At 39.4% G+C, this 20,530-nt stretch overlaps 1 protein-coding gene across 3 annotated transcripts; it reads left to right on the top strand.

The window, feature by feature from the left end:
• The first annotated feature begins 877 nt into the window (after window positions 1-877).
• Window positions 878-19,758, top strand: LOC143123218 (interleukin-6 receptor subunit beta-like). Of its 3 annotated transcripts, XM_076284452.1 has the most exons (16): window positions 972-987; window positions 1,258-1,317; window positions 3,108-3,295; window positions 4,643-4,936; window positions 5,041-5,200; window positions 5,347-5,495; window positions 10,291-10,430; window positions 10,638-10,809; window positions 11,046-11,128; window positions 11,319-11,511; window positions 11,640-11,912; window positions 13,264-13,419; window positions 14,030-14,173; window positions 16,929-17,010; window positions 17,205-17,286; window positions 17,842-19,758. In XM_076284452.1, exons 3-16 carry the CDS (start codon window positions 3,115-3,117, stop codon window positions 18,367-18,369), a joined length of 2,637 nt encoding a protein of 878 aa, XP_076140567.1. In that variant the 5' UTR covers window positions 972-987; window positions 1,258-1,317; window positions 3,108-3,114; the 3' UTR covers window positions 18,370-19,758. The 3 variants fall into 3 exon arrangements, with proteins under 3 accessions (XP_076140568.1, XP_076140569.1, XP_076140567.1); XM_076284453.1 differs by lacking the exon at window positions 3,108-3,295 and having other exon boundaries at window positions 878-987; XM_076284454.1 differs by lacking the exons at window positions 1,258-1,317; window positions 3,108-3,295 and having other exon boundaries at window positions 878-987.
• Window positions 19,759-20,530: the final 772 nt, after the last annotated feature.

Genomic DNA, 20,530 nt, shown 5'->3' with positions numbered 1-20,530 from the left:
GATCAAGGAACCGTGGAAACGTTTCGGCAATCAAAGAAATATTTGGTGTCCTCAAACATACAATTATGTGGTGTTCAAGCATGCGTGTAGCCTATACGTCTCCCCTAGAGAAACTGAAACCAATCGATAACGTTGGTAAAGCAAAGCTCCGCTTCAAACCCGTTGGAAGGCTACGAGGTGACATTTAAACGAATGAAGTTGATTCGTGCAACTTCCATAAAAACGGAGCGGAGACTGAATAATACACCGTATAGCCTACCATTGAGTATTATATAGTCAGATTTCAATATAACTATTGTAGACTAATTATTCCTGTTTAATAAAGATTTCCAAATCAGTGATTTACGTATATTCTGCCGTTAACCACACAAAAACTGGTAGCTTGGGAAGTAGCCTATTTCTTATGCAAGCATCATTATGCGATCCTGGATTGATAGGTTGGAATAACCGTCCGTGGACACTTGGTGCAGTTAGCGCTTGTACACAATTTCAAGCCCATAACATTTTGTCACATTCAGCAATCATCTCACAATCTGAATGCTGTCCTGCTAAAGGGGGGCATACAGCAGTACTCGCTCCGAAAACTGAAAGGCAAAAGCGAAACCCTGTGTAATTCAGTAGCCTAATGACGGGAGGGATGAGCTACCTACCTGTATCGTTTAGTCCTTGATTAAAAATGAATGTATACGTTATTTTTGGATGAAAGTGTCTGCAAATATTTTTTAATAAATAAACATAAACGCGGATGGCTGAACCTTTACATTATAATGTTTGGGAGTTGCACAAAATTGTAATGGAATGTAGCCGCAGCTTGCGATAGTTGAATCACGTGACGCAACTACCAAGGCCCGCCTGTTCGGTTTCTGGTGAAGCGATGAGAAGTTCCTATTTTTCCGGTAAACTTCAGATTTCGCAAGGAGTGAGCTGATGTGTGAGAATATTGTGGACTGTAATGAGGTAGCTACGTTGGAAATATGGATCGTCTCGGTGAGTAAAATGAACATGATATGTTTCGGACCTGCCAGAGGGAGCTAAACTAGACAACTTGTAAAGTAAAATTCAGTAGCCTAGATTGTGTCAAGCTGATGCGCTTTGGCCGCTTCAGTTAAGTAGCCCTGATAAACAGTTGCCTACTCTAAAAGTTCAAAGCGGTCCTTTTAGAGCAGCCTATATGGCCTACTTGCAATCAACCGGGAAATATGTTTCAGTTTGCTGAGAGCGATACGGTCACAACCCTTTCCCGTTTTTTTCCCGCAGGGCAACAGTTTTGCCGTTATCTTAGGCCTACGTATTTGTTATTGGCTGTGGTCTGTTACGGTAAGTCTCATCTGCATGCTCTCAAATCCAAGCGCAATGTGTGTTGTAACTGTTGGTGAAGAGCATATAGGCCTACTGTACGTGTGAAGTAGCCTAACCTAAGGCACGAATGTAATTCTTTGGGAGAAAATGATTAGGCTATTCAAGAGTTGTTTATAAGCCTATCTGACGGCAGAGATGGGCACATAGGCTACGTCAAAATGTATTTTTAAATAAAATAATCAAATACCCTAAATTGTAAGTGCAGGCCTATCAAAATACACTACCAAACGCAGTAACCAGCTATGTATATAAAATAAAAAATGTATTTTTTGTATAACAAAATAAAAAATATATTTTTGTATTTGGAAAATACTAATAATAGTCATCTCTTTAAAGGGAGCATGAAATCACTTTGCAAACTTTCCATATCTGTATATTTAATCTAGGCTACACCAGTGTTTCTCAAAAATCTTCAGGCCAAGGGCCACTTAACAAAAAAACAAAAAAAAACTCTGAACCAACTTTCTTATTTTCTTTGCACCTGCTTATTGTGTCAGAGGATTCACATGATTTAAACTGGCATAGCTTACATAGACTGTATCATCTACCGGGGCTGACTTGGGTTGGCTCACTTTTCACTCTCGGTTATATTTCTCCATCTTACCATGTGTTAAAACTGTCAAAGCGTGATTAACTGAAAGCTTGGGATCTCAGCTAAAAAATGCATACGTTCACTGTCAACAAATTATCCCTTGTTTTGAGTTATTTTAAAGTGGTATTGTGCACTTGTGCCAACCTGCCCCAGGCACAGGGTTGGTTGGCACATGTAGTCAGTGTTGGTTAGTTATATAGTCCTTTGCAGTACTCCTTTTGCTTTTGTTTGAAGTGCTCATTTATCTCACTGCCTACTGTAAGGCTTTGCTGATGTCTTTCTTGTGTGTTTTTCTTCAGTAGGATCCACTGTCAAGACCAATTTGGTCCCTACCGATTTTTTTCACTTCAGATTTTTTTTAAAAACTTCCAAATGTAAAATTTTGTTCAGTAATTACAATAACAAGGGTAAAATAAAGATTGATTATGTTTTTATGTGTAATATACACAGTGTATAGATTTGTCACAAAATAGCCATAGTATGTGCCAACCATCCCCAATCAGTGTGCCAACTTGCCCCATCCACGTTTAGACACTCCTCGACACTGAAATGGTGTTAGCCCGCCAGCACCAGTCACCACAGGCTTACACATTTCTTATCAAAACATATCTGAGTCCTGTGAAATACTTTAATACTTTTTCTATATCCTTACCTATCACAAAGCTAGAATGTATTTAGTGGGAAGGGTGACCCTGCAAAATCAAAAAGTTGCCCTTACCTAAAAGGTTAATGACTTTCAAATAATTTATTTATGTGTGTGAGTTTCAGTTAAGAGGACACTTATTTTAGTGTCAACATTTTGTGGATGCACCTTTTCATTGCCTAGATATTAACCATGATTCAACCTTCCCTTGATCCAAATAGCCCCCGTCTCCCCTATATTATATTTTACTACGTCTGCTCGCAGACAATTTGGGATAGCTTGCGGACCACACTTTGAGAAACACTGGGCTACACTGATTTTGATTATGTAGGCTAGTCAATGTTTGAGAGCAACAGCTTTTCGCTGCCTTTGAGACATGCCATAGCCTACATCTCTGGAAACTGTCAACAGATAAACTATGCTGACCTGCCTGTTACATCTCATAGCCTAAAACTGTATCAGAGATGTCATGTGGTACAAACGAACCAACTGAGAGTCTTCGTGTTTCTTTAGGTGATATATGGGGCAACCTTTTGAGCAATGTTTCAGGGCAACCTGTTCCATGTTTTCCGATTGGATGATGATTAATTTGCCCACTGATGATCTTGAAGTTCTTAAGAAAAATAAGTTGCCCAATATCAAAGGGAACGTGTCAGAACAACAACACTCCGGAACACTGCCCAGCAACATATCTCAGAAAGGTACCATGTGTATCGTCAGCTTTGGAGGACACAGCACCAGTCAGAGGCTACGTTCATTGTTTTGCACTTTTATGGTGTCATCACATCACCAAAAGTATTGGTTTTACCAAAATTAAATTAGCAGTATTTTTAGACTACAAATACTGTATACACACAAATATACGCATTTTGATAGAAAATATACAGCCTTTTTTTTCGATCCAATACAAATGACAAAATACTATTTTGTATTTGAAATATGTATTTTAACATGTATCATATAAACTTGCGCTTCCTAGCACCTGCGAACTCTGCAATTACAAGGACTGGATGAAACGTGTTGAAAACGGTCTCCACTGATAAATATCACACTTGCTTACTTGGAAATGAGGTCTTATGTCCAAAATCCTGAACCACCCCTTTAAGGCGGAACACTGTAGGGTAGTATTGGTTAAAACTTTAATAAATAGCCTATGAAACATCCTAAGATATTTTCTGATTTTTAAGAACATTATCTTTATGTAGTACAAGATTTCTGAAATGTTACTGTATGCTTTAATGTGCAATTGCATATATAATTGCAATTGGTGGATATAGCCTTTTAAAGCTGCAGTTGGCAAGATTTTTTTGATCATATTCACTGAAACTGACACTATGCTCCGACAGGACAACATAAATCAGCCGGTTTTTGAAGAAAAAAACTCACTTCTACCTCCATCTAGAGCCTGTTATTTTTTTCCCTCCAAAATCCACAGCTCCCAGTTCTTCTGGTCCAATCAAAGCAGGGCTGTGTGAGATCTGACTGCAATCTGGTGTGCACTGATGAGCACAAACTCGATGAGATGGTGGGGTTGGGGCATGAGAGTAAACATTCAAAATTTTGGCTAAGTCCCCTAAATCTGTCAGACTTGCCAACTGCAGCTTTAATTGATGAGAGCAGTGATTAGGAGCGACATCTGATTTGCTTGGTCTTAGAAATCATATGGAACTAGGACCCACCCCCTCTGAAATTTCTGTACGAGAGTCATATTGCTGTTCCTAGACAAGGCCTAGAGTAAAGCCGGGACAAGTCAATATGCGATTAGAGAGGAATGGGAAATTGAATATGAGGTTTGTTGTCAGTTACATCTGTCAGTAGGCTATGTCAGTTACAGTGAATGGTATTAAACAGAGTAGGTCTGCCAACCAAAATAAAGCATGCCAATGAGATCCCATTGCCACCCCCTTCTCTAACCATGTGTGCCACCAGTGTGGACCAATTTACTCGTGGTAAATTAGTGATAATAATAATAATAATCTTTGAAGGGGGGATACTTTTTTGGGCATCTTTTCACAACTACCTATTCAGAACACATCGTTTGTTGGCAGGTCAAGACTCAGACACGTGTGAAGTAATCCCAAAGAATCTCACTGTGAATCCTGGCTCCAATGTCACAGTGATGTTTAAGGCCCCATTTGGTGGCATTTGCTGGAATAAATTGAATGCCTTCAGTCCAAGTAATGTGTTTTGGACATTAAACAGTAAGAAAATCGAGGAAAACTACTATAATCACAATTCCACCTATGCTGTGGTCACTGTTGTGAATTTCACTCTTGAATCTGGCACTGTGGAATGTCACATGGATGAGCAGGTGTTGGGTGGCACCATTATCCGTACACAAGGTGAGTGTTCAATTTGCATTTATATTGGTTCATCTACATGTTGTTGCAATGTACCACACTTCTTCGGGCACAGTCATCAGGTTTTACATTTACTTCACTGACAGCTACTTCTAGGAATACCAGAATGATTGTGGAACTTCCAAAGAAGCCTGTGGATATACATTGTGTTACCAATGTAACAGTTATTGAGAACATGTATACTATATGTTACTGGGACGAAGCAGGAAATTCACAGGACACAACATATAAAGTTACCATGAAACCGTAAGTGTCAACAATTTTCAGAATGCAAAAGAAGAATAAGTTTTACTTTCTCAAACACACAGGATTTGGCATTTGAGGTAACTGTACATATTTGAAATACGACTAGTATATCTTGTAACCTGAATATTTTATCTCCATATGGACAGGAAAGGTCATTGTACATCACTTGGCCAAAATCATTGCCAGTTGTTGCCAGAACATGCAGATTTACATCAGGACCTAACTGTTACTATAACGGCCATGAATACTGCAGGAAATACATCAGCCACTGTCCGTATGCATGGCTGGGAAATTGGTAAGTGATCACTATTTCTTAATAACTATTTTTTATAATAATATAAGAAATAGTTCTTATAATGAATAACTATTTCTTGTGCTTAGTCTGTAAGGCCAGTAATTTGCATACCTAAACCTGTGGAAAGGTCTCATGTTGTCAAAAGCCTTTGTAACAGCACCCCCATTTATGCATACTGTACAGCGGTGTAAAAAAAAAGGGTAACAGACATAACATACATATGTACATGTAAGTCATTAACTGGTACACTTAATAGGTTTATTCCACTGTATCAAAGAGTAACAAGGTTGTAGCAGCACAGCTGTTACATGTACACTGAAGACAATGAGGCCTTGACTGGAGCTAAGAATGGTTTGTATATCAAATCTATCATGACCAGATTTACCCCATCCAGCAGGTCTCAGGTCAGTTCTTTGCCTCTGATGAAAATTTAGGCAAATTGGCAAAGTTTTGTAAAAGCACTCAGTATTACAATGGAACAACTATATGTAGGTACCCACAAATACATAATGCAAGTACAATGGTAGTACCTGATAGTACATGTTGTTACACAGGTTGTACCACTGTACCTAATTAGGTAGATACACTGTAACAGCGACACATTAAAATAAAGTGTTACCCAGTTATTAAAATCACTACCGTTTATATATTTCTTCTTGTATGCCATGTCACTACTCTGCTATAGTTGATAAACTACCGTATTTTCTGGACTACCGTATTTTTCTCGCACTTTTTTTCATAGTTTGGCTGGTCCTGCGACTTATAGTCAGGTGCGACTTATATATGAAAAAAAGTATATAATTGAACATGTTTTTAAATGTTAATTTATATTAACTGACATGAACCCTACATGAAACATTACCGTCTACAACCTACAACAAGTCCTGTGCACTTTCAGTCAGAGATTAGTGCTTGCGCTATGCCTGAAACACACGTGCATACTTAAATCCTCAAATTATGGCCAGGATTCAATTTATAGCCGGGACTCAGATTCGGACAAATAAAAGCCAGTATAATTTTGTTTCAATTTAACTCATAAAAGAGCTCTTCTTAATAATTTATATTGTTGGTTGGTTTAATATTGTTGCCAATGAAAAGTCATCGTCCTACACCATGAGTCTTCAACACGTTGCTCTCAAGCTACCAGTCGCACGCAGCCCCTGTCTGAGCTAGAGGCTGAAGCAATAACCTACATTTAAACAATTGTTGCTGCCAGGCATCAGCCTATGAATTTTATAAAAAAGTAAATCATGCATCATTTAAAAAATAACTAAATTTAGGCTGTCTTAGACCTCTTTGGCTATACGGAATAAGGTTTCCCTTGCAGCACAGCACACGTTCCATGAATGAATGAAAGCGGATGCCTTATCTCGCAATAAGCGGATGGAAATCCCGACACTCTTTCATACATGAAACTTAATAGTGAACCATTGCTATTAATAGCCTACCGGAATGCCGAAAAACGAAAAATATAAGCCTATGTCTCACAGTAAAATGCAAGAAATAAAGGATAGCTGACTCGAATACAAGCCATGGTCCAAATAAAGGTGTTGTGCTTTGCCCAGCCATAATTTGAGGATTTAGGCTACGATAGTCTATCCCCTAAACATTACTCACCCGTTATCTAGACATGCATGAAAACATTTGAAAACAAAACTCACTGCCATGTAATATTTGATCGCTGTTTTGCTACTAATTATCTTTCACGTTAGGCTAGTAGGCAAAGTAGGCTAGGCCTTATATGCGCTCCGTGTCTGTAGCTATCTGTTCACGTCCGCAATCGATTATAACGTTCCTCAAATGGAGAACACATCCATGTTCTCTCGCCTTATATTATAGGCTGTCATACTTCTGTGTTAGCAAAATACCTGACGGTTCCTGATCGCTAAACGTTTGTTTTCCTTTCCTGTCGATAGTGGTTGATGTAGAAGCACCTATAGGCTATAAATTGACTTTAGCGGTGACAAATCCTGCTGAGAGAGAGAGAGAACAAAGAGAGAGAGAGGCACTCCCAAAGTGGTCCTGCGCGCGCGTATGTGTGTGTCTCTGTATGGGGTTCAATTGAAGTCAGAGTTGGTCCATCCAGTCAATAGTCCCGCATTCAGGCCGCTCCATTATTAGATTAACGTCAGACAGCGCTGTAAAATGTGTGGGAATTTCTCGCATTATGATGGCTAGAGTTGCGGGACTTTTATTAGCTCGATACTTAGTAATAATTTATGCACAATACCCGCAATCCCGCGCTGAAATTTAGCCCTGGTTTTAAATGCGCATCTTTTTTTCTCTCGCTCTCTCTGCGAGCATTTGTTCTGCTGCCAGCTTGTGCCAATATATCGTCCAAAATGCTTGATTGCATTGCAATCTCCACATTTTTAGGTAAATTTTCATGTACCACATCAGCATTTTTGTTCAGTGAATCTTTTGTAAATTGCTTTACAATAGCGTCGGGCCCTTGTCAGCAGCCTTCGGCTTGCCTCTTGCCACTATTCACTCCTTCGTCTTCAACATTCCCTGTAGAATTCTCAATATTTTTGGCCTCAATGTGTCCAGTTACATAGTCTGTCTGTTCATAGTCTTGGATTTTGCGAAATAAATTTCTAAACATCACCTGCTTGCTGCAGCTTCGGTCTGCACGTCCTTTTAAAACCGCATCTTTTTCTCTCTCAAGCATTTAATCTGCTGCCAGCTTGTCTCTCCACATTGCCCAAAATGCTTGATTGCATTGCATTCTCCACATTTTTAGCTAAATTTTCATGTACTATATCAGCATTTTTGTTCAGTGAATCTTTTGTAAATTGCTTTACAATTACCGTCGGGCCTATAGGCCTATCCTTCAGTCACGTCTAAAACTGCATCTTTTTCTCTCTCGTGAGCATTTAATCTGCTGCCAACTTGTGACTCCACATCGCCCAAAATGCTTCATTGCATTGTATTCTCCACATTTTAGATACATTTTGGTGCACCACATGGCATTTTCTTTCAGTGAATCTTTTGCTTTGCAGTTACCTTCCTGCCCTCCTCTTGGCTGCCTTCACTCCTTCGTCTTCATTAACATTAATCTTTTTGGCCTCAATAATCCAGTTACATAGTCTCTGTTTTTGGTTTTGGATTTTGTGAAATACATTTCTAAATAAATGCGACTTATAGTCCGGTGCGACTTATATATGTTTTTCCTGTTCATGACACATTTTTTGACTGATGCGACTTATACTCAGGAGCAACTTATAGTCCGGAAAATATGTTTAAACCTGCCAACGCAGTTCTCCTCCTGAGGAGCGTCTGTTATAGTGCCTTATAGTGTGTTCCAGTTAAGAAGCATTTCAGAAAAATTATGAAAGTATGTAGCCTACTTACTATCAATGTATGTATGCACCAATGACATGCAGTAAGGGCAAGCAAGGTAGGCATTGCCTAACATGTGATAATGTAGGCTAATCAACAAAAAATGTATGAAAATACATATAATTATTCTCAATTTGCAAGTATTAAACAAGTATTGCAAGTAATATTATACAGTATAGCTGTAGTATTATTTATCTTAAAAGTCCATAAACCTATAGAGGCCAATTGCCACAGTTTGCTTCAAGCCCATTAATTGTCAGTGGCAAGATAGGCTCAGCGTTGCCTTAGCGTTGTGGATTTCAGACTCATGCACATGCGTATTGAGTCCCTTATGTTGAACTCAACAAGGGAAGAAAGGCCATGTTTTGGAGTGGGTGTTTTTACAGTGGTTGCAACTAAATGCTGCCTGCAAGGTACTGTTTGCACCATGACTGTGGTGGTATAAACTGTGCTGGGGAACTGTGCACGATGTAAATGAAAATGACTCAATATTGGTCACTGATTGACAGTGTGGTGGGGCAGGAATTGTATCCATACCTGTATTAGTCTTGTTGGCAAAGACCACAGCTTAGAGTTCAGACTAGAACCGAGTGTGTGGTTGGAATGCATGTGGTGCATGAATCTATGGTGAGCTATGGATGTACTTGTGGAAGTGTGCCTGAGGAGTGCTTTAGTTGTACCAAAACGTAAAAACATACAATGTACATGGGTCTTAATGTCTGTGGGCGGCTCTAAGGAGCACTGCTGTGCCACTCTGCTCAGCTTCAAGTCGTTATAAAAGCAATTTTAGCTTCCATGTTTTCCTACAAATGTCAGCTTACGTGCAGTGGCTGCACAAAATAAGGTAGGAAAGAGGAAGCTAGTGCACAGAGCCCATTGCTCTGCTTTACACAGTTTGTCCTGTTGTTGTTTGTTCCTGGTTGTTCTATTATCATTCCTCTCTTCTTAATCTGCAATAGTTTCTCATCCATATGTTTGCTCATTAGGGAGACAATGAGATTTAAACTTTTCTTCAACCTTTATGGAAGACCATATACAGTAAAGAGTTTGGTAACACTTTACTTGACTGTATCGACATAAGAGTGACATGACACTGTCATGAACACATGACACTGTCATGACACATGAAACCTAACCCTAATCCTAATCCTAACTTCTAACCGTAATCCTAACCCTAACCCTAACCATAACTCTAAACCTAAACCTAAACCTAACCCTAACATGTTATGACAAAAACCGAATGTCACTTAATAACAGAAGCGTTATGTCATAAACGTTTATGACTTGTTTATGGCACGTTCGTGACAGTGTCATGTCACTCTTATGTCAACACTGTCAAGTAAAGTGTACAAAACTACAACAGTAAAAACATCATTAAGAACGAACCAGGTGCACTATTGTTCAGACAAGTGCAATTGGTAAAAACTACTGCATCCTCTTGTGTTCACCGTAGTCCAGTTTGATCCTCCGAACAATATTAGCGTGGAGCCTCTTCCAACTGGTCTGAGTGTGGATTGGGTCCAAAGATACACTCAATATAAGGACGATGAGCAATGTGAAGCACAATCTGTGGAAGAAGGCACTAATGTCACAGTAAGCTTGTTTCACTTTTGATTTATAAGTTTAATCAATTCAATGAAGGTGTAACTAACTAATGAACTACCCTTTTAGTAAAGCATTGTGTCAACCATCAGCAAGATCTTGTAAATGATTTACCTCAGAAATATACAGAGGTAATTTTTTCAAGTTACTCATATGTTGGTGAAACCTACAACCCATTGTTGTTCTCTTTTCATTTAGATTGTGTCAAACAAAACATCAACTCCTGGGAAAAAAGCTATATATATTGGTGATGTTAAGCCTTGCACTAGATACACTGTTGAGGTGCGGTGTATCTACAGTTCAGTTCTTAACCGATTATGTCTATGGAGTAACTGGAGCAGAAGGACTACTGTTTTGTCAGTACTTAATGGTAACCACATTTTATTCTGCACTAATTACCTTCAATTTTTCTCAAAACATTACTCATCTCCAGAGGATCTTCAAACCCCACCCTTAAGACAACCTAAACTTATATAATAAGAATAAATACAGAGGATTGTTTTCTGGTTTCTCTGTAAACATGGCTGCAGGTTGTAGCGACACTGTAAAATGTATTATTATAAGTGCTTATACATTTTGTCTTCTCTCCTCTTACCCTACTTGCAGTTAGTTCTGTGCCATTCTATTTGTGGGGGAAAGTTCTGAAACAGAATGAAAATGGAATAAGGCATGTTCAGATGATGTGGAAGGTAATTCTAAGACGTGTCACTGTTGGGATTAGCTGTACCATTTTGCTAATGCCATTTTGGAGTTTTGATAGGGACGGTTTTAGGATTAGAAATGTGATTGTAATGAGGAAGGTGTTGTGAGATCATGATAATGGTCACAGAACTTGAGTGCTTCCAGATTTAATTAAGGCTCCTTTTTTTTTAAACCCAGGGGCCTCCACCGGTCTGCAAGGCTATTGATGAGTACAGACTTTTTGTTGACTCAGGAATCGTCAAACTCGAGCCAATTCAGCATAATGCCACTGTTTTACTCAATGCCTCAGACCATAAGATTAGTATTGCTGCTTATAAGAATAACATAATGCTTCGTGACAGTTTTCTCAAGATACCCTCCACTGGAAGGGGTAAGCTTCCTGTTTCTTTGTTTTTTTTTTACTGTGAAAACAATCATTTATCATCTTTTTGCTGCTCTTTCCTCTATCTGTTTCCGGACAGATAATGACAGTGATGTGTCTCTGTGTGTTTGTGACAGATATGCCTCCAGTACAGAGACCCAATGCCACTGCACATAGTGGCCTCATCCACGTGTCCTGGGACGCACCCTCAACACCTGTGAATGATTATGTCATAGAGTGGTTCACAGATCCTACACAAGCAGACAGGCCTTCATGGGAGAGAACTCAAGAAACGAACATTTCGTTTCCTGGTGATCTGCCATATAAGCTCTACACAGTGACCATAACTCCACTTTATGATGACGGACCTGGCCAAGGAAGGACCCTACATACTTATGCAAAGGAAGGGAGTAAGTTTCTGTCCAACATTCTCTCTGGAGGAGTTGCTTGATTTTTTTAGTTCAATACCCAATCAAGTTACAGCCCTCCCTTTTGTACTCTAGAAACGATGTCTTGATTGGCTTGTATAGTGTATATTGCTGTATACGAACACTGGATTTGTTTTAAAGCAGACAGAGGACCGTGAAGAGAAAGTCATTGAATTTGGCAAAAGTGTATTGTATTAGAATTGTGAATTAGAATTGTGGGCTCTACCTTGGAGGACTGTAGATGCCATCTAATGAAAAATACACAGTGCGTTCATGCAGCTGGGAAGTGGGAAGGTTCCCACTGCTAAACTCCCCATTTCCGAAGTGAGAACGTTCACTATGTTGAGTGATGTCAAAACATTTGGAGCTCTCCCAAAGCCCCCACTTCAAAATGAGAAGTCCCCAGTTAAGGTGTGATGTACCCCCCTCCCCAGATTCCCCAGATTCTCCCACTTCCCAGTTGCTCATGAACACACTGATGGTTTGTTGAGGTGGGAAATGGGAAGACAAGGCAGGAAATCTTGAATATTACTAATTACTATAATTACAAAGGTCACACAGAGGAGATCAAGCTGGTGAACCGTTAAATGATTCACTATCAGGAGAGGAAAAAAACATTTTATTAGATTGAGTTAGAGTTTGTTTGAGTTGATCAGACCGACAGACAGACAGGAATTCTGAGGCATTTAAAAAGTGTTATGTGCATGTATGTTTGTAACATACATCACACGTAAGGGATAATGTATAGAACGCCGGTCATTATGGGGAAAATAAGTCCCGGCAGGGCGAACCGGACCCCGACGCGCTAGCGGAGGGGTCTTGTTTCGCCCTGAAGGGACTTATTTTCTGCCAAGCATTCTACTTGCATTGTGAAGAGCCGTATAATAAGACACAGTAATGCACATTATTGTAGAGGGCCTTAAAGGAGAATTCCGTAGATCTCTTTTCACATAGATCTCTGTTTCTTAAGATCAACGAGTACTGTTGGTACGAAAAAACCCCGAAAACAATCAGTTCTACCTAGCTTGAGTTGCTGTAGCCAACAGCTACAGGCAGCTACAGTGCTATACTCACAGCGACTCAAGCTAGGTAGAACCGCTTGTTTTCATTCCGACAGTACTCTGCTAGGTAGAACTGTTTGTGTACTGAGTGACCTCGAAAAAAAGAGATCTATGTGAAAAATCACAGAAATTCTCCTTTAATTGTTACTTAGGCTTCTTTCCAGTACCATTTTTCAAAACACAATTTGTTCATTTCTGATTTACTGTAGGTCTAATTTACTTCAACTTTTTTTTTATTGCACCCCATAAATAACTCCCCTGTCCTGCCCCAGGACCAGCCAAGGTTAAACAAGTGAAGCAGATTGAGGCTGACGACACGTGGCTAACGGTGGCTTGGGAGGCAGTGCGACCCAACCAGTGCTGTGCCTTTGTCGTCAACTACACTGTTTTGTACAAGGCCTCACACGACATGGGCTCAACATGGTTGAGTAAGTATCCTGAAATGTGTGCCATGGCCTACTGTTAGCCTTCAAAACTGATAACTGTTTTTGTTGTTATTGTTGTGGTTGTTGGTGATGTTGTTGGTAAGATTACCAGTGGACGAGCCACCAACAGGTTTGAGCTTGTGCCATTAGAACCACTAAATTCCTATAGATGTACTAAAATAGTATTAGATACAGTAAAGAATAGTTGTTGGAAAACAAATGTTTTTTTTTTTTTTGCTTTTTCATCTCTGTCATGGATCATTACCTCATAGCTGCACCAACAAGAATTAAATTAATTTTGGTTAAGGCATAATCAAGGATTTGTAGATCTACTGTAGGTGTAAATTCAATTCGAGTTATGTTGCCCCACTTAATTTTAAGCATGATTTAACAAATCTACGATTAAAACCTGATTATATTTAAACTAGGTTTAAAGTTTGGTGTAACTGGATTAATGGATAAACCTTGATTTAATCCAGGTTAAAACGTAATACTTGTTGGTGCAACCCACTTGTAGTCTGCTTCGTGAAAATGTGGTAACTAAAACAGAAAAAACGATCAGTGAGGAAGCTTATCATATTAATTTGTTCTGGTCAACATGTTGCTCCTCTAGATGTGACTGTCAATCACACAACACACAAGGTGACACTACCGAAACTCAAGCCTAGCACCACGTACCAGGTCTATGTCAGAACCTGCTCCATCAACAACTGCTCTGAAGACGAGGAACGCGCTAACTTCACAACAGAAGCTTATGGTACGATCTGCATACCCATTCACTCAGTATTACTCATTCACTGCGTATTACATTAGAATTACATTGAAGAGTCAAGAGAATGCCTTAGTTTACAAGGTTGTTGTTGTTCTCATACAGTATATACCGTTTCATATCATCCACGCTCATTGGCGCCCCTTGGTGGAGCCAAGTAAAATGAGGCATAAAAAAATCATCTTATCATACGAAACAGCTTCATTCTGAGAACAAAAAACTCACCAAGAAATAATTCCGTGTAACTAAAACTAATTATTGGCACCCCTGAATATAATACTCTGTAAAACACCCCTATGGGAATACAACAGCACTTTATCATTATCATCTCCCATCATGTCTTATAAGCAGACATAGGCAGTATTTTAATTAGCTTTATTTGAAATACGTATTTAATTACTTTAGCGTATTTTGGCAGGATTGGTTAGTTAAACATACTACCTATAACCATGACAATAGGCTATGCTTATAGTCTGGGAGCCAAAAGCCAGAGTCTTGTTGAACCTGGTTTTGTCGGTTAAAGTTATTTTCTTTATTGTTTCTTGTTGTCCATGGGGTTACTCCATAAAAATAGGGAGGGTACCCGGTAATCCTTGGGCAATTCCCTATTTTCAGCTCTAAAGTTGTCCATAGAAATGCCAATTTTGTTATCCTTTTGGAAGGACAGCATGTAATGTAAACCCATTTTTCCCGTTTCCTGTAGTACTTATGCTACACTGTGACCAACTTAAAAGTGTTAGATCCAACTTTTCTCTTTAACGATCCCCTCTGGATGTGTCTGAAGTTGGAAAAAATTAAAAGAAAAGTCAACTGAGGGCACCAAAATGGTCAACTTTATCAACTAAGTCTAAACCCATTTTTTGTCACCAAGTAGAACATTTAAATCTTATTTCTGTTTTATCATCCCCTTAGAACATGTCTGAAAATTGATTTGAAAAAAAAGTAACTAACTTCAGGAGCTTGCATTGTCAGGTGTGTCAACAACTAAAATTGGAAGACGATACAATACTGAGTGAGAACATTACGTAGGACATGGACTCCATATGACCATGACTTTTGACCCCATGACCTTGAGTACCTAATATCTGATATTCATTCTCACTACAGGACAGTATTAAAACCATTTGACATGAGGATTTATGGGATTAAGGGATAACATCCACCGAGGTGTCCTGATATGCGGAAATAATGGAGGAAACAGAAAAAAAACCTCCCAGATGCAAAACAGAGTGGAGTTAATTAATTCCATATATCGGGACACCTTACTGGATGTTATTCTATTTGTCCCCCATGTTGCCAGTCATGTATGTAGGCAATAGGCATGCATTTATAGCACACAAAGGGAAATTTGATGTACTACTTTCATTGGTTACGGAAAACGATGGTGGGTAGTTTGCTTTGTTACAGTTGATTCCACTGTTGCGAAGCCTGCTTGTTGTCAGTTCAATCATCGTTTATATTGATATGGGATGGTGATTACATTTTTTTACCAGATCTACTTTATAGGAGCCCCAATGTACAGAATTAATAGCCCCTTGCCAGCCGATCAGAAAATAGCATTTATTGCCTCTTGGGGATACGTTTTTAATAATAATATGCATTGTAGTTTCTTTTAAAAGTTGGAATACCATTTTTCACATCAGTATATTGTATTTTATTTTGTTATATTTCATGAGCCAATATTTGTAGTTTGAAACAAAATAATAGTATTTGTGCCCACCTCTGCTTATAAGATTGGAGTATACAGAGCAGGGAATGTGAAACCATTCCTCTTTAAAGACCATTCACACCAGAAACGATAACTATAACAATAAAAGCATCCACACTGATCAATGATAAGGACAGTCTCTCCTCATATGTTCATGAATGTGATGGCTGTATTGTATGGATTCTGATTGGCTGTCAGCTTTTTATTGTTTTCAAAATCGCTCTGAAAGTGATATCACTCTTCATGTCGTTATTGTTATAGTTAAAGTTTGGACATCACGTCATCATTCATATTATTAGTTAGGATGGTACTTTTTTGCTGTTATCGTTATAGTTCTTGTTGTTGGTGTGAGCGGCCCTTTACCAAATTTCTACAGATCATGTAAAGATCTTTAGCTCACCTCACAGGTTTTTCTATGGGGTTTAGGTCAGGGGACAGATATGGCCATGACAGAAACTTGAGTTTCTGTTCAGTAAACTGTTTTTATGTTGATCTGGACATATGTTTTGAATCATTGTCCTACTTGCAGATCCCATGACAACCCATTTTTAGTTTCTTGCCACAGGCAGCCAGACTTTGAGTTAAAAATGTCATGAAGGTCATGATGCCATGCACCCTAACAAAGTTCCCAGATCTCTTTGGGGAAAAACAGCCCCACAACGTTACAGAGCTTCCACCATTCTTAACTGTAGGCAGGAAAGCTCAGTTGTCCAGTCCGAGTTCAGTATTGTAAATGACTAACAAACCCATAAACAATCCCAATTAATGTGGCGCATGGGCGTGTATTTTGACTGACTGTTGAGCTCAAATATACTCTATAACAACCTTTTGTGAAGCCAAAACCGAATTCCAGACCCAGACCTTTTAACCCTTGAACTCTATAGCCAATGCACTGGCTACATTTCCTGTGGCAGATGAGTAGGCTTTTAGTCATCACTCTAGGAAGTAGTATGAGTACTCGTTCTCTGTTATTGCCAGCATCTGGTCCATTTGTCATATATTTGTTCACTGCAGTTCTCTGTACTTTGATTCTAGGTAAAGCTTTTATGCACATATTTGTTCTGGCGGCGATTGGTGTAATATCACTGCTGGTGACTGCTGTGTGCCTTTTCGTGCTGTAAGTGGGAACTACTTTTCAGAATTTAATTGAATATGAATAAACTCCTAATGTAATTTCAGGACTGAAATGTAAACATTTAATCCAACACTCAGTGTTAAAGAACAGTGTTAAAGAAGCCAATAATTATATTTTGTTTCTCAGATCCTCCATTTGAATGTGTTTTGGTAATGTTGCTCTGTGCTGTGGTACAGGTGGAGGAAATTCGCAAACCTCACAGTGCCAAATCCTGAGTTCAGCTCCATGGCTATGTGGGCCCCAGAGAAGTCTCGAAAGGTATCAAGCAAAGATTCTAGAGCGGAGCTCTGTTCTAGAATCTTTGGTATCAAGTCTTCAAAGTTCTCAATGTCTCGTTTGAAATGTCAGGGCCCTCGGAAGTCTACCAATGAATTGTGGAGATACATTGAGCCTCGTAAATGGTGTAAAACAGTGATTTATTTGCATGGCTATGCCGATGCCAAGGCACCACCATTGACCGCCTTGTTGGTAGCATCGGCTAACTAGCGCCAGATTTCGGAGTGCAGGGGACAAGCCGAGATGGGCTATGAGACATACGTTCACACTCGGTATCATGTTTCAAAACACTTTAGGTCAAAATCACACCGGAATTCTCCTTTAACTGGACTTCAGAGAGTGCCTTTCCTCTTAACCTTATAAATAATATAAACAATGGGTGTTAAGAAAATAAAGTTGAGCAAGCACAGTGATCTATCTCTGCCAAGCTATTGTAATGAACATGGGAATCTAATGGCTCCCCATGCAAATGATGCCAGTAAACTTCCTTTCTGCAGGATGTCCTCTTATCATGCACATCTTCCGCTGTTTTTATAGCTTCCGATGTCAAATAACCTGGACTTTGACAACAATCCCAGTGAGGGTATTCTGCTATGCCACGTTGACACTGAGATGGACACCAGGCTGGCATCTCCTGCAGACACAGACTCCATGTTGTCGGGGGATAAGATGGATGGTTCCAGCGTTGCCTCGAACACCAGTGCTAGCAGTGGGCAGGCGGAGAGCACAGGACTCCCCCTCACCTACAGCACCTGGGAGTGTCCGTGCAAGAGCCCGGAGCCGGCCAGTGCAGCAGCGGTGGAGCCAAGCCAGCCGCAGCCGGGCCGGTCCTCACCGGCGTCGTGCAACCCTTACCTGGAACAGACGCCCATCTGTGGTCATGAAAGCCCATCAGGCCCACCACAGGGACCCAGCTTGTCGGACAAGGGCAGATCTGTGGTAGAGGCGAGTAAGTGGGAGACAATGACCAGTGCCCCCTCAGCTATTAGTTATGTGAGTGTGGAGGACGTGCTTGAAAGGCAGAAAGAGCATAAAATAAAGAAGACTTTTGAAGAAGACATTTGAAAACAGCAACTCCAAAGCTAGCTGCTTTACTTAAAAGGTTGCCTTATTGGAACATTTTGTAATAATAAATGTAAAATGTAAAAAATGTAAAAAAAATGTAAATGTCAAAAAATACCCAATGTGATCATTCTCTTGAATTTTCACTCTTTTGAAACACAGCCATATTTATGTTAGTTCTACAACTATAGTTTTCAGACATCTGCAGGATCAGTACATTCTTATCAGGGTACTTCCAGACTACAACAATCTGGTGATGAATTACAAACTCTTGCAGAGAGATATTAACATCCAACAACAATATTTCTTTATTCAGGAAAAATCATGTAAATGCTTTGTCATTGGTGTTCAGTTCATATGCATTATTTCTATTTGAATAGAATGCCTCTGCTTGCATAAGCAACACACTAAAGCCTGTAAGGTAACTCAATGTAGGAATTCTTCTTTTTATAAATGTTCACCATAGTGACAATGTCAGAGACTCCATCCTCCTCATTGTAATTCATTCTGGCATCAAAATGAGTTTGAAGCCATTATGTATTTAAAGGCTTTTAAGAACTACATAATGTTGAGTCTGATTGTTGAGTCAGTCTCTCCAAAATTGGAATTCTGTATTACTGCATCATTTCTGCAAAAAATTGCATTATTTCTGCATTATTTACATTTTTTAAGAAATACCACAGCAACAATTCAGTCACTTTTGGCTGAACAATCATCCTAGCAAGATGCAGATGCTTTCGTATGGAAAAAAGGGTAACCTGTTACTTGTGCCTTTCATGACAATACACTGGTACAACACTGTATCTCCACACAGAAAGAGAAGAGGAAGACTGAAGAGTTAAATACAGGAACTATTTGCATGGAGCAACTATCTCCTCATTTTTCTATTGTCTAAAAAGTCATTAAATTTATCACTTCACTTTTGTTCTTTTTTATGTAGGGTGGTGGCGCCACCTTGTGGAAGGTCACTGTATTGTTGACATCCATCTTCATGATAATGTTAGTGTGAGTGAGGGGGGAGTGAACTTCAGCCATACTCAACATGAGTCTACCTGGCAGTCAAATGTTGATGATGAATTATGAGAACTGAAAGAAAGCAGTGTCCTTTTGGCAAACATGATGTCTATCTTCATATGTTATCTTGCTGGTTATATATTTTGTCACAGCCTTGTGGCTAGTAGTTGCAATGCTTGCCAAGAGAACTGCACTCTTTGCCTCCCACAAATTGTGTACATCTGTCAACAGAAAGTTCAGGTATATGTGTGATAACATCTGAGGACATTTTTAATCAACGTTCAGCTGCAGAAGATTTCTAAACTGTGAGATGCTCTAAAAGTTTACTCTATGTGTGGGTGGAAAAGGCTTTTTACATTAAACTTTGGGTCTGTGTTACATTTGCCTGATTTTTATGTTATGAATGTATAATCAGAACCTGACCTCAACCAAGAAATGTTAAATATCTGGCGTCTGGCAGCGTAGCTGAGAAAGTGACAGTAAATTATGATAAAGAGGACGATGATCAAAAAGCTAAATGCCCTATACTCCACAGAGAAAACCTTATGTTTGGTGGAAAAGAGAGATTGGATTTTAAGTAGGGCTGAATGTCTGCACTACTAGTCTATATATGAAGAGTTCTTTTCCATTTATATACAGTATCTCCATTTTAATGAATTTCCAGCACCACCCTGATTTAAACCGAATTTCAAAGTTCACAGTAGGCTATTACCCGGTGTCACAATTCCCACAAGTGACACCTATGAGGGTGCTATTGGGTGAACAGTTAACCCTCATAACCGTTCTGTGTTACTCATCACTACAATTCCAGTCAACGCTGAGCGTTAGACCATGTCTTCCTCTAAGCACTTTTCTCAGTATCGCCACACATCTTCTCGTTATCTATTGCTCCATTCGAGCCTTTCCCTTTTCACACCACCAGACATGCCCCAATTCCTACAATCTAGCCTAGGCTACTACCCCAGTAATCTAGTGGTTCCTTGAATTCATCAGTTTGGTATAAGCTGGGATGATTATCTGGGGTGAGTGCGGTCTCACACTTGCTTTATAGTTCCTTTATAGTCCTTTAGGACTATTATATGTTAGGCCTATTGAGGTAAAAAATCTCTTTTAAAAGAGAGACCTGGCCAAGGTAGCAGCTGCCTAGACT

This window comes from Alosa pseudoharengus, unplaced genomic scaffold (genome assembly GCF_046254945.1).
Source record: "Alosa pseudoharengus isolate Yale_2024_CS ecotype anadromous, Long Island Sound unplaced genomic scaffold, YU_APseudo_1.1 YU_APseudo_1.1_scf_14, whole genome shotgun sequence".
Lineage (NCBI taxonomy): Eukaryota > Metazoa > Chordata > Actinopteri > Clupeiformes > Clupeidae > Alosa > Alosa pseudoharengus.
Note: the sequence above shows the minus strand (reverse complement) of the source record. Positions and strands in the feature narration are given on the sequence as shown.